General features: G+C 36.2%; 1 protein-coding gene across 4 annotated transcripts in view; it reads right to left on the bottom strand.

Moving 5' to 3' along the window:
- The window catches only part of LOC148940677 (uncharacterized), a 117,610-nt gene that overhangs the window by 29,083 nt on the left and 72,951 nt on the right, over positions 1-15,576 (bottom strand). For all 4 annotated transcript variants that reach the window (XM_089104954.1, XM_089104953.1, XM_089104955.1 and 1 more), the window contains exon 3: positions 5,133-5,343. In XM_089104954.1, the coding sequence (XP_088961080.1) occupies positions 5,133-5,343 (211 nt within the window). The remainder of the gene's footprint in view (positions 1-5,132; positions 5,344-15,576) is intronic.

The following is a 15,576-nucleotide window of genomic DNA, read 5'->3' as shown; positions in this document are numbered from 1 at the left end:
AGTTTTTAAACTGAAAGTAAGGAGCAACATTAAAACTTAAAACGAACAGAAATTATTCTGTATATGAAAGGGCTGTCCCCTCCTCAACGCCTCGCTCTTCACGCTAAAGTTTGACTCTGTCTTACAACTTTATTTTTTAAAACAATAAAAAACTTTAGCGTAAAGAGCGAGGCGTTGAGGAGGGGACAGTCTCTTTCATATACAGAATAATTTCTGTTCGTTTTAAGTTTTAATGTCGTTCCTTACTTTGAGTTTAAAAAACTTGTTTTTTTATTTAATCTTTTCTAAAACCGCACTGTTCTTCTCTTGAAACTTTATCTACGGCATCTCTCAGTCTAAAAAATATCACATTACTAAGTAATTTACTACCTACAGAGACCAGACTAATGCCTCGATAATTACCACACTCCCTTTTATCACCTTTCTTATAAAGTGGCTTAATTAAGGTTTTCCTAAAATCATTTGGTACTTACCCTTTTTCAAAAATCATATTCATAATCTTCAGTAACTTGTTTCTAACTTCAGAGCCACCATATTTAAGAAACTCATTTAATACCCTATCAGCACCTGAAGCTTCATTCTTTTTAAATCCTTTTAGTACTGTCGTTAATTCTTTCTCGCAAAACAAATCTTCCTTCACATCCCAGGTATTCCAAACTTTTTCATTTTCCTCTATAACTTTACCTGCAACTCAAATCTCGGTCTAGCAAATTCTCAAAATGTTCTGCCTATCTCTCTTTAATTTTTTCCTTATCGCTAATTGTGGCCCCATTTCTATCCATAACTGGGCCAAGTCCGGATTGACTACTCCCTCTCAATTTATTGACGTGCCAGTACAATATTTTACTATTATACCGTCTATCTGCATCTTCTAGATCCTCGGCAATTTTATCCATGGCTTCCACTTCACACCTCCTTAGTTCATATTTTAATGCTTTTTGCACTCTCTTTACATTCCTTGAGTTTTCACATGATCTATCCATCATATACCTATTGTACAAGTCATTTCTCCTTTCTATTAAACATAAAGCTTTTTCACTAATATTCTTAGCTGCAGCCCTAGCTTTCTTCCCTACGACACCTTCAGCAACTACACAATTTTTTTTTTCTAAATTATTCCAACCATCTTCCACCTTAACAAATTTAAAACTCTCAAGTTTAGAATTCAACTGTTCCTTGAAAGTTTCTCTGAAATTCTCATCCTGGAGTCTAGCAACATCATAACTTCCCGGGAGGTAGTTACCCTTCTAAAATTTGAGCTTTAAATTAACCCTATACACAACCAGATGGTGATCTTTACTTTTAACATCAATAAACAACACTCCTATATACCCTAGTATCCTGTATTGATCCTGCTAGTCTTCGGTTTACTATAACATAATCAATAAGGTTTGCTGTCTTACCATCACCTGAATACCATGTTAATTTATGAGCCATTTTATGACCAAACACCATATTAGTTATAACTAGATTGTTATACCTACAAAATTGCAAAAGTCTGTATCCATTACTGTTTTCTTTTCCTACACCAAATTTACCAAGGCTAGAATACTATCTATCCCTATTTCTACCGACCTGGGCGTTAAAATCTCCTAGTAAAAACATTATATTTCTGCCTGGGACCCTGTCTATTTGATCCTGGAACTGTAAGTAAAATTTATCTGAGTCACTAGTATCTCCGTCAGTCGATTTTACAGGGGCATATACTGCTATAACTGATACCTTGAACTTTTTAGTCATAAAATGAGCAATTAGTATTCTATTATTAATACCTTCCCAGCCTAAGCAAGACTTAGCAGATTCCTTATTCATCATGAGCTCTACTCCCTGTCTATGTACCTCATCCTTCCTTCCTGAGTAAACAAATTCTATATCACCTAATTTCAGGCTTCCTACCCCTGGGATATGAGTTTCTGAAACTCCTAATAAGTCCAGTTCGAATCGTCTGAATTCGTCAGTCAAAATGTTGATACGATGGTCATTTTTTAACGTTGTAATATTCCCAAGCTCCAATTTTCATGTTCTTTAAATCGTTGAAATTATTTTGGCATCAGGAAAAGCAATGATCCTGGATACCAGTGCAGGATGGTGATCACTTATCTTCTCAAGTCTACACCAAAGTGCTTAAGCCGGCTTAGAACCAGAAAGTAAGAAGTCCCTGGGATTACCATGAATGGAGGCTTTGTGCAATCCTGGGCCCATCTTGGTCACAGCATGGTTTTCAATACATGGCGATGGTCTTCTATCAATAAGGGTCGAGATCCCGCACAGACAATTTCAAGCATATTAGCTCCGACTTATTGTATATTCATGCCGACCAATGTTATGTTATTGCGGCGAGGCTACCCATAGTAGATATATCAGCTAGGAAGAGGTTTTTCAGCCCGAAGACGCCCTTCAAAACATACCAAGCTCGGAAGAATTATCCATTGATCAGAATCCCGTGCGAATGCTGTGTCGTTTACTAGGCTATAATTTCCTCAAGGGGCGCCACTCCTCAAGTGGGATTAGAATTGACCGCAAGGTACCCAGTTTTGCAGGTACCCCGAAAGGGTCGAAGCAGCCCTTCGCAGAGGCCGTTGTCCAAATATCTGGATCTTACGCCCTGTGTTCTGCATCACCATGCAATTTAACCCATTACTGGGAGAAGGTTTATAACTCATGGGACTTGTGGATACACCTAGTGAGTGTACATTCGAGGGACCTTATTCTTCCTCCACCTGCACTTATGACTCCAGGTAAGAGTGCCCCAGTTTGTATTATGGACCCCCAGGGACAAGGTCCCTCCTTGGTCAGTGCCTCCTATGGAGGTACCCTACATATTTGTAGGGCGTACCCTATCGCCACCTGGAAACACGCTGAGTGGCCGAGGGGAGGCCAGCTAAGTAGGCCTACCTAAAAATCATCTAACATTGCTAAGGATAACAGATGCAAGTGGAGCTTATGCATCTTTACTTCTTAAATGTGTTCCGTTTGGTTTGAGTGAATGAATGTTTTTCTTTCATTTCTCAGTTATTCGCTAGTATCCGTCGGTGGCGGTTCAATTTTGAATTTCTTTGAAAATCACAGATATTGGTGAATTACTCACTTTTATTGTTGTTAGGTATTTGGTTCTAATTCTTACAGTTTTTGGCTTTTACTGAACTTTATTCATCTTTTAATTTTTTGTTTTTTTTTCATTGATTTTTCACATTTGCATTGACTTTCCGTGTTTTATTTTGTTGGTTTTATTTTCGGCACTCTCATTGATTATATTTTTTCGTTTCGCGCTGAAGAAGAGGGGCGTTTGTCCCCTCGAAATATTCACTTTGTTGTGCTTTGTCAGTATTTTCATTTGGCCTTTAAAAAACCCATTTTTGCTAGTTATTCTTTCTTTATGTTATGTCAGGCCAATGTGGTTAAGAAATTATTTTCCCCGGAGGAGATTTTTTTGGGGGGTTTCGATAGTGGGGAGGGTATTTCTGTGGGGGCGTATTTTCCGTGCAGGGGTATTTTCCGGGAGTATTTTCCGCAGGGGGTATTTTATGTGAGGAATATTTTCCGGGGGTATTTTCCGTTGGAGGGGGAGGGTATTTGTCGGGGGGGGGGGGAGGTAAACGTCTAGAACCCTAATATGCATGTATATGGAAAAAGAGTTCCTGGAACTTTGAACAGTATTTAACGAATGTTATAATTATAGAAGACAAACTGTCCATAATAAGCAATTGTTCGTAAAGTGCTTATTCATTTCAGAAGTAACGAAATAATTTTACGTTTCTACTTAGGGTAACGAAAGTTGGCTCGTTTTACTCAAATTCTTGAGGTTGCTCTTGCAAATCTTGTGTGTTGGAGAAAAAAAATAAACAATTTTTAGCATTGAATTCAACGACTAAGTCGTATGTCATTTAATTTTAATTCTTTCTCAAATCCAAAAAGTGCATATAAGCTGAAAACATAAATAACTTGCTTTGGCCAATAAGCTGAAATATTTTCTAGTCTATTCGAACTCCTCGAGTTGAATTGGAAAATCGAAATAAAAACTCTGGTTCTATTTTTTCTGTGAAAGACTAGAAATTAAATTGCATAATTCCAAAAATCGATTTAACAGAAGCTATAGCCTAATTTCTAAGAAGAATGTGATTAGGCGATTGAACTAAGCATTCCACATTGCATGAGAATGCTTTCCTGGATGATTAAAATCAATTCCTTTTAAGCATTCACTACACAGAAGTTGTGAAACTACGAACTTAAAAAATGATTATTTTTCAACTAATTGAGGCAACAAAATACTTATTGTATATTCAAATTCAGTGTAAAATTTGCGTAAAAAGTTAAAAGAAACATTATGAAGGCAACAGCTGAATTTTCCAATCTTATCAAATGAATTAAGAAAAATTCAACTTAGTGTCGCAAGATATAATTGGAGATGTACGTATGTATAAACATTTTTTTTTTTAATTTAAGTTTCATGAACAAAAAAGTCGCGACTGCAATGAATCTTTGGTTACTGGGAATCTTAAATAAGAGAGCTATTGAAAATGGCAGTATTTTCATGCATACATTTGCTTATAGGAATTTCATTGATATTATTCAATAGTACAGGTATACAACTTATACAAGGCACAGTTGTGTATATTATACCAATGCTTATGTAAATATGAAATTTAAATAGTTGATGAAATTAACCTAAATATAATTCATCAGTTGAATGAGAATGCGAGAAATGGATTAAGTTCGAAGAAAAATCTGATTTCGTATAAGAAAAAAAAATCAAATTTTATTTAATCGACGGGAAAGAAAATACACGCTTAATATTTTAAACCTAGTTGTCCATGGTCGAATGATTTTTTAGAGCATGACAACTTTCAAGCACTCTTGTGATACACCAATAATAGTAATTTTAAGGCTATTTGAAATGTTATAAGCTGCAATTTATGTTGTGAACTTTTCATGAGTTTAGTATTTTTTCTTTGTCATTCCATTTACTTTTAAGTTATACTCCTTTTCTGCAATTTTCAGGTTTCAATTTTTTCCCAAAAATATTCAATACATTTATGAGCATTCAAGTGTCAAAATGCAAGCTTATAAGTGATATAATAGAGTCAACAGAAGCTAAAGAAAAAAAGAATAAAAAAAAAACAGTTTGAGTTTACCCATTACAGTTAAATTGACATATTGACTGACAGTGGGTGTCGATCCCATTTGGCATTCATAGATGCCAGCGTCTCGTTCTTGCACGTATCGTATTTCTAAATTCCAAGAATCACCTCCAGCAACATGATTTGCACGAAATCTTTGATCTGTTGTGTATGTGTAAACACCTACGGTGAGAAGGTGAAGATCTCGGTGTCTCAGCCATGATACCTAAAATAGAAAAATTTCATAAGAAATTCATTGTGGTTTTTCGATTCGCAACAATCAGGGTATATTCAGTACTCCCGACTAATTAAATAACGATGTATTTTCCACGTATTTTTTTTCCCCGGTCACCTCGTTTAAACCAGATGGTCATTGAAAACTGGGAGGAGACTTGTTCAATCGAAAATTGAAATTTATAGGAATATCCTAAAGGTAGAAATATATTGGGATGCAGCATAGGAGTAGGGAAGGAGGGCAGCTGCCTCTCCCTAGAACTTAAAATTTACACTGGATATTAACGAGGACTTTTCGTATGTAGGAACTCTTATGTTTGATGTTCACTGGTAAATGGTTAGAAAATCTGGAAATAAGCAGAAATTTCCAAATACCTTTTGCGATATCGATATTTACGTTCTGATATTCAATATTGATTTCTGGTCTGATATATAGATATATAAATTCTGATATTTAATGTCGCCCAACATTAAACTTTTGAATGGAATTCTTAGAACAAGGAGCTGTTATCTAACCGTAATGTGACTTGTGTTAAATCGCTTTTATGGTGTTTGTGTTTTCTGGAAGTTGAAAGTAGGATAGTGGGTTTATTATATTGGTAGATAAGGAGAAAATTATTAGCCCGGTGCAAGCGGATTTCAGATCGACGTTCAGTACTGTTGACCATATTTTTACTTTAGATATACTGAGAAGGAAATATGCTAGAGGGAAAAATGGTCGGCTATTCGTAGCATTTTAGACATGAAAAGTGCTTTTGACTCGGTAACTAGGAAGCTGTTAATCGAAGGTCTGTTATAAATAGGCTTGTCGTCATGTTTTGTAGCGATAATAGCAGATATGTATCGGAGGGTGAATTTTGTTGTGAAGGCTATGGTAAAGTTTTCTAGGCTGGTTGCGTCTCATGTGGTTGTGAAACAAGGATGTACTTTATCTGCTAAGCTTTTCTCCTTGTTTGTTAATGATTTAGATAGTTGTATGAAAAGCATTGGAGCCTCTTATGTATCTTTGGATTGGTATTCTTGGCCAAATCAGGTCAAGAAAATAATAGACCTTTGTGGCCTTTCGGAGATATGGAATGAGGGGAAATGCCCAATGGATGAAAGCGTGTCAGTATTGAAGGAAGTCCAGCGAACCCTAGATGGCCAAGAATTCCAAGAGTGATAACCTCATAAGGACCAAAATATGTCTTTGAGGTTTTACTTCCAAGCTAAAGAGTGTTGGGGGGAGTAGGTTTATTTTAAATTCAGGTTGAATAAATAGGACTTGAAGAATTTGTTGTTGGTAAGAGAGGATAGTTTGGATTTAGGTGAGAGAAGGAAACTTTTGGGAAAGTTTAGGCTGGTGGCTGGTCCCTACTTTTGCCCTATGTGTGGTTGTATGAATGAGAACTTACTTAATTTTGTATCCGAGTGTGAAGAGCTGTCTGAATTCCGGAAAGATTATCGTAGACAGGTATCTCGGAGTGAGTAATACCTAATTAAACGAGTGGCTGAGAGGTCCGCATGTGCTATTAAGCAGTTTGGTAAGTTTCTTCGTTTAGGGATCAAACATAGAGAATCATGTATAAGTGGATAGCTTGTTATGGTTTTTAGCAATTGAATTTTATTGCGATTGGTGTTTGTCGGTTAAAATTCTGAACCTTGGTGTGTCTCTTTTTTCGTCTTTTTGTTGTCGTTTTTTTTCTTTTTTGATTTATACTACGGTAGGGTAATTTGAAAAAATGTTTTTCAGAAAAAAATTCCAAGTCAAAATATTACTTAGATGTCGACCACGACTGCCTGGGCCATCAGTTTCAATTTCTTAATTTTGGTAATGAATTTTTAGGGTATTATTGAAAGTACACTGAAAACACCTTGTTTTGGAAAGTTTTTATGTATTTATAATATATCTCTTTACGCCGAATTCGTAACCATATATACATCATCGCCAGATTTTTGACGCAGGGTTAATTAGTTGTTTTTTGTTTATTTTGAAATTCATGTATTTTGTGTCTTTTTTCCAACTGTTCAGAAATGTTTGCTAACGATGCTTGCTACACAAAATTTGAAAATGTAATTGTATTTTCTTTGTGACTAAGAAGAATCGTGTGAATTAAGTCTCAGTCTGAGTTTAATTGAATTGATAAGTTATAATTTTATTTATAAATAATAATGGTATCTGGGAATCTTCTGTTTAAGAGTCTTTTAAGATATTAAGGTTTTTAATTAAGTTTTATTTCTTTTATGTTTTTTCTGTATATCGTATCGTATATAGTATTATAGGTGCACATAGCTCCAACCCTTGTGCATGTTTGTTTTTGTGTTCTGTATGCGCATTTGGGTTTATCGGTGACTGTGAGCGCGTATATATACGTGTTTTTGTATACTGGGGGGGGGGGGTGTTCAAAATTTTAAACATTGTTTTTCAGGCTACTATTTTCCAAAGGAGGAGAGGAGTCAGCAGTACTCTTGTGTACGTCGATTGCAGCTTCTAATATTTTCCCTATATCTTCATTTTCCTTATAATAGAACAGGCTATTTGAACGACGAACAGATGTCGCAACTTCCTTCGCTAAGTAGGCTCTTCGGACATAAATTAGTAGAAAAGAGGTGAAACTCCTCCATTTTTTTGTGTATAAATAATACAACGCGATCTATCAAACACCTGAAAATAAAATCATCTGTCTGCAGCTCTGCTGCTGTTGCATAAAAAAAACACCAGGTAAATGATTAAAATAAATACATCAAAGAGAGATCGCGGAAACAGCAAACATATTAAGGTCATGCCTTTATTGAGTTTTTTTTTCTGATTTTTCCATCTAACTACCTACTTTTTTTTTTAGCTCTTTTAATTTTTGTTTTTCGAATTTCAGTTTTTTCATTCTAAAGTGAGTCTTTATGCAAGATCTTCAACATTTAAGCACAAAACGATCGTCTGAAGGTAGAACCCCAACTCAACAGGAGAGGGAAGAAAGAATTGGTGCAAAAATAATGTAAAATCATTTAGGAAAAAATATTCTCGGGTGAGAAAATGAATCACTGTGTAACTGGTGATAAATCATTAGGGACGACAATCCTTTCTATTGGGGATGAACTATGATCATATTTATCACAGTTAGGAGCTTAAAACGATGGTAGGAATACAAAAACAGAATAATTTATATCAAATAGCCAACTACCATCTACTTAGTGCATAAGATCAAAGAGTTTTCTTTGTTAATGGTAACTTGAGTCTAAGTGGTGATAGTTATCGCCATATGACCTTTGTCATAGTCAGTGCCTACCTCTCATGTAGCCAACGATACCACCCCTTTTTTCGGGGGGGAGGGGATGAGGGACGGCCACACCACCTTAGTCGTGGTAATTGACGTTGTTTTTGAATTTGGCCTCACTGTTAGTGTTAATTTCTGCTTTGTTTTTGCTTCATTTTTTTGTTTGTTTATACTCATTTAGCTTAATCAAAGGTAAAAGTAATCCCAGGTCTAATCAAAAGTAAAGAGACAGTTAAAAAAATATGTATATTTATTAGATAATTTTTTTTACATTCAATCACCTTCAAAATATGCCCCTTCTGAGTCTATACATGTTCTCCAAGGTCCCTGCCATTTTTGAAAACACGTCTGGAAGTCACTTTCAGAAATTCCTCATAGCTGCTCCGCTGTATTTTGTTGTATTTCGTCTACATCTTGAAAACGTTTACCCTTAAGCGCAATTGTTATCTTTGGAAAAAAAAATCACATAGAACTAGGTCTGGCGAACAGGGGGGTTGAGATACAACTGGGATAATGGAAATCATGTTTGGCCAAAAACTACTGCACAGTATGGGCTGAATGGGCTGGTGCATTATCGTGATGCAATTTGTAAAATTTTTGATTGAAAAAATTTCTGAACTCTACACTTTTCATTTGTGAGTTTTAATGCAAACGTACGGTCAAGTTATTCTTTTTTTCCCTTGATTTCACGGTTAAATTCTTTAAAAGCATTATTTGTAGACGTTTAAAAACCTTGTCCCTGGGAGTCCATAATAGAAACTGCGGCGCCCTCACCCGGGGTCATAAATACTGGCGGAGGAGGAAGAAAGCCCCTCAAATATACACTCAAAGGGGCGAACCGGTTTGTCCACAAGTCCCTTCCTCCCAGTAATGGGTTAAATTGCATGGTGATGTAGAACACCATCGCGGGAGGATCCTCTATAGGAGGGTGGCGATAAATGTTTTTATGTCAGCTGTTCTTATGTTAAATAAAAACAGTTGAATACTTAACTTGAGAGTTTAAAATTTGATAATGTGGAAGATGGTTGGAATAATTTTAGAAACATAATTTGTGAAGTTGCTGAGGGTGTCTTAGGGAAGAAAGCTAGAGCTGCAGCTAAGAATATTAGTGAAAAAGCTTTATTTTAATAGAAAGGAGAAAGGGTTTGTACAAGAATTATCTGAGTGATAGATCATATGAGAACAGAAGGAATGTAAAGAAAGTGGAGAAAGCATTAAAATATGAACTAAGGAGGTGTGAGGTGGAGGTCATCGATATACTTACCTACGATCTGGAAGATGCAGCTAGACGGCATCATATTAAAATACTGTACTTGAATGTTAACAAATTGAGAGGGAGTAGTCAATGCGGACTTAACCCAGTTAAAGACAGGAATGGGGCCGCAATTAGCGATAAGGAACAATCTAAACAAAGAGGGGCCGAACATTTTGAGAATCCGCTAAACCGAGATAGAGTTGCAGGAAAAGATATAGAGGAAAATGAAGAAGTTTGTGATACCTTGGATGTGAAGGAAGATTTGTTTTGTGAGGAGGAATTAGCAACAGTATTAAAAGGATTAAAAAATAATAATGCTCCAGGTGCTGATAGGGTGGTAAATGAGTTTCTTAAATATGGTGGCTCTGAGGTTAGAAATAAGTTACTGAAGATTATGAATATGATTTGTGAAAAAGGGGAAGTACCTAACGATTTTAGGAGAACCTTAATTAAGCCACTTTATACGAAAGGTGATAAAAGTGAGTGTGGTAATTATCGAGGCATTAGTCTGGTCTCTGTAGGTAGTCAATTACTTAGTAATATGATACTTTTAGATTGAGAGATGCCTAAGACAAAGTTTTAAGAGAAGAACAGTGCAGTTTTAGAAAAGGTAGAGGATGTTTCAACCAAATTTTCACTCATAGGCTAATAATTGATAATGGCCTGAGTTTTCAAACACCTTCCCCAGTTTTATAGATTATGAGCAAGCGTTCGATTCTGTTGATAGAAAAGCCTCAGCGAAGGTCTTATCCTTGTATGGTATACAAGACAAATACATTAGAGTGGTTAGTGCTAAGTACGAGAATAACACTGCTGCGATTAAGGTAGGAAATAGCAGCTGGTTTTGTATTAATTCAGGAGTTAAGCAGGGTTGTGTTCTATTTCCTTTTATATGGATTATTTTGATGGACTTCGTCTTAAGGAGCACAGGAAAGGCAATGGCATACCACGGAATCAAATGGGGAGGAAAAAGTCTCCTAGACTTTGATTATGCTGATGATTTAAGCATCCGAAGTTTTAGAGGTTTTGCGAGTTCAGGGTGCTATAATGGGTTTGAAAATTAATGTTAAGAAGACTAAGTCACTAAGGCTAGGAATAAGTGAAGATGAAAAGGTGATGTTCGGTAGTGATAATATTGATGAGTTGTGCGGCTTCACTTACTTTGGTAGCATTACTAGTAATGATGGTGGGAGCAGTGAAAATTTTAAAAGTAGAATAGCCAAGAATCAAGGTGTTTTTTCACAGTTGAAAAAAGTTTGGAGGAAAAGGAAGATAAGTCTATAAACCAAGATTAGAATATTAGAAGCTACAGTGATGACTGTAGTCAAATATGGCTCTGAAGCATGGACGCTCCGATAAGCGGATGAAGATTTGCTAGATGTTTTCCAGAGAAATTGCTTAAGGATTGTTCTGGGTACCCAGCTGACTGACCGTATTTCAAACAATACGCTATACGAAAAATATGGTTCAATACCGCTCTCTAGGGCTATAATCAAAGAAAGATTGAGGTGGCTAGAGCATGTTGTGCGGATGAAGGATGACAGATTGCCAAAGATTGTTCTTTTCGCCAACCTTCTAGGGCTAAACGGAAAGCAGGTCGTCCTCGTCTGGGGTGGGAGGACGTCATAAAGAAACATTTAAAGGAATTGGGAATTTCGCGGGCGGGTATAAAAAGAGAGGCTTTGAATAGATTGGGATTGAGGAGGAGCGTGCGTAGCTGTGTTGGCCTCAGGCGGCTTGGTGCCGGGGTGAGTTGTTAGTAGTAGTAGTAGCACCTAAAGTTGTATTTTGTTCCTGAGCTTTGTTTGTAGGCTCTATTCTGTGTTACTATCGCCCGCAGGCTTTTTGCAATGAATCTCATCTATCTTATTATAGTATTGGAGGAAGATAATGAGAGTAGTCCTATAGTAAACCAAGAATATTAATGGTGAAGCTAATTGATGATTTATGATTTTTGGTGATTATTGATGAATAAAGATTTCAAATAGGTGAGAGTGAACTTTCAGGCAATGTGAGGTTTCGTAAACTGCCGATATAACTTCAGCTCCCCTCCTTCTATCAGAGAACCGGCTACCCCCTCCCCTAGACAAGATGCTGCCTATTGTCATGGGGTGTAACCAGCCCCCTCCGTTTCTCAGGTTTGTCAATTCACAAGAATCAGAGTCAACGCAGTACTGCCGACTACGCAAAGAACGGTGGGTTTCCCATGTATTTTTTCACGGGGCACCTTATTTAGACCTTATTGAGTCTTATAAACTTGGGAGGAGGCCTATTTGATCGAAAATTAAAAATTTTGGTGATTATATTAAACGTCGAAAGATACAGGAGGGTGACCAGCCCCCAATACTTCTCAGCTTTTTTATTAATAACAAATAGGTCTAGAAGGGAGAAAATATTACAATAGCATTTACCAGATGGTATTTGATGTTTGTCAGTGCTGATTTTTCAGCTGATATTTAAGGGTTTTTCCAGAAGACAGCACGAGACTAAAACAGTAAAATAAGGGCCCTTAAATATAATTCAGCATATATTTTACATTCTTCAAAAATGGTTTTCTTTATCCATCACAGTTCTTATCCAAAAATTTATTAACTTATTTTTGATAAAACAAATGTAGCTTTAGCAAACTCCTCTAATACTTCCAAAGATTAGAATAATTTGTATTTTATTGAAGACAAAATAAACATTGAACAACTACTGCATTTCACTACAAAATCAAACCAAACATGAATATGATGTCAAATCCCTCCAAGGCAATCTTATTTTCTTGTTAGTATATTTTTAAATAACTTAGTTTTAGACAGGGGTAACAATATAAAAATAGCTTTTACGTCATTGCTGTTTTCTCAAAAAAGATTTCAATTCTAATAACTTACAAAGTGTTTCCTAGTTCACTCAAATACACCCTACTCCAACCACTCAAATAATTGAGAAAATGACGTAGGCAAAGAAAAGAAGAAAAAAGCCATGGCAAAGAAACACGGCTAAAGTCAGTGGCAAGGACCAGAGAAGAGAAAATAACGTGACAATTTAACCTTTGTTAAAAAAAGCGTTTACAGCGCATTTGAGACTCGATAAGAATAAAAAAACAAACGGCTGGAATAAAATTGAACCAAAAAGGATAAAAAATAAGAAGAGAAGGTAGGAACCCAAATTCAACAACCATTGGTTCGATACGACTAATCCTGATGAAAAACAAAACAAAGAAACAATCAAACACACATCCGTCAAACGAAGAAAACCTTAAAAATAAAAAAAGAATAAAAAGAAAATCTTGTAATAATTAAAATCCAAAAATATTTAAGAGAGTGAGTATAAAATCATCACACCTACCAATAGAATTTGTTTGAAGAAAACACCACAATATTTATGTACCATCCCATTTAATACCAGTTAGCACCTTGAATGAATAGCTGATACCTGCCATAGGTCTCTCATGATGATTCATTTATTGCGTTATTCATTTATTTTTTCTTTGCGCAATCTTCGTTGATTCAATAATTTTCAAATATACAGTTTGAATCAATCGCTCGCAATTCTTGCCTATAGTGCAGTCTTTGAAAAAATCGCTGGAACATCAAAGTAACATAGATCTCAATACTCTTGAAGTTCCATTTAATTTTATCCTTTTGATCTTATCTTTCTTTCAGAAATTCTTTGGTAAGCCAAAATTTCCTCGGTACAAATTAATTTGATGTCGTCTTTTTCAAGCATTTCTTTTTAAAACAAAAGGAAAAATCCAAGAATTCCAAATTAAATTATTAATATAAACTTAAGACAGACAAGTCTCTTCAATATGTAAATCGTCGAAAAAAAAGGTTGTAAAAATCAATCTCTTAGTGAACAAATTGAATTTCACAGTGATTCAACAAATCTGAATCTAGTCAAATTTTCAATTGAAAAAGGCTGAGCCAGCGACAGTAGTATCCCCGAAGGCACTTCGAACGCAGCCCTCCCTTTTCCCACAGGATTTCAAACGCGTGCCCTGTGACATCACGACACCCCTGGCAAGATTAAAATGTTAATATTATTTGATTTATTAAAGTTATAAAAGTAAAAACATTTATATTTTTTTCAGTAAAGCGCAAATTATGTTTTGGCCTTGGGACGGCATAGAGGTTTTGAGCCCTACTCATGTTAATTTCTGCTTGTTTTAGTTTGACTCGGTTATTTCTTGTAATTTCTGTTTGTTTTGGATTTAATTTATTTGTCGATGCTGATTTGTGGTAGCTTCACGCTTGGTAGATTTGCTCATTTTTTGTTTTATTGAGTCCTTTACTTTTCTTTGAAAAACTTATTTTGTTGAATTTTTTTTATTAATCTAAGGAAGAGGGCAAAATCTACATTAGTTCACCGATTGGCAATGAAAAGGTTATTCTTAATGAGGATTCACGTGAAGTTATTGGTTTACAACATAATATAATCAATGGTAAAAGTGCTGGATGCGCTAGTGGCATGAATCGTGTCATTTTCGCGGAGTATCCGCCCGCTTTCCTCTCGGACAGTTGTATATTTCTTTATGCATCCTTGGTCAAGAGATCAAGAGTCGGTAATACCAATGTCTTCCTTCTACGTGTTTGTGAACGAAAAACCTCTAATGACCACATTCACCACTACAATATAAATCACCTTCAATACATTCCAGTCAACACTTCGTATTTAGAGCTCTGTACAGTTAACTATAAGAGGTGAATTGGGTGATCCTCTAGCAATAACAAAAGGTTTGGCTGTAATTGCATGTCATTTTCGACCCATTCAATGAGGTGGCTAATAGAACTCAGTTTGGATGTCCTGATATTGATAGCTGTGTTGCTACTCTTACACCACGACAGTTGGGTCATGTAATGGACTATTACAGGGGTCGCTCGTCAATGTCCGGTTACGGTCTCGGTGATTGGTTTGCTTACCTGTTTCGCTCTGCACTACCCCTCGCTAAAAAATATATTGGACCGGATGCCGCATATTTTACATCCTCTTCACTACATTATTGGGCTCTAGGAAGGATTTTCAAGAAAGTGCCTCGCAAAATCTGAGGTCCGGCGCGCGATCCCTTGGCCATTGTATAGAGATCACGGTTAATTCCAGAAATCAGGACCATCGTAGAAATCAGGGGCAAAGTATAGAAGTCACGGTCAACTTTTAAATTCATTACCAAGACAAAGAAGGTTTGAGAAGTGTTTTAAATACCCTATAGTGTTAATTGCATTGGAGTAAAATGTTCTAGCAATGAAATATTGAGTCCCTGCAGTTCCAGTGAAAAAAAAAACAAGAAAAAAGCGGTTGTTTAATGGAATTCTTTAGCTTATCTCGAGGTTAAATAGGTTGAAAGTGTCCTAAGGAGTGAGAGTTGGTGTCATTTGGATGGATGGTGTCGATGTGAAAACTGTGTCGCTGCCCCATTCTGCTCTACACCATAAGTATGCTTATTTTATCGATTTGGACATCTACTCTTTTCGTAAAGGGGTGGTCTGACGTTAGAGGGTTGCTGTAGAAATTCAGCGATAATTTCCTTCTTCTTACGACCTTTAAATTATCTCGAGCGAGACGTCAGAGGGCTGCCTTTGAAACGCAATGTTAATTTCCCTATCTCTCCCTTTGAAATCCATGTTATTTTCCCTATGTTAATTTCCCTATCTGGCCCTTTGAATCAACGGAGGGGGTACTACTATTCTGGTCCAAAACCTTAACTGGAGGTTTGCAAAAACACCTCCTGCAACTT

Source organism: Artemia sp. Qi Xiang Cuo, chromosome 19 (assembly GCF_049724085.1).
Source record: "Artemia sp. Qi Xiang Cuo chromosome 19, ASM4972408v1, whole genome shotgun sequence".
NCBI lineage: Eukaryota > Metazoa > Arthropoda > Branchiopoda > Anostraca > Artemiidae > Artemia > Artemia sp. Qi Xiang Cuo.
Note: the sequence above shows the minus strand (reverse complement) of the source record. Positions and strands in the feature narration are given on the sequence as shown.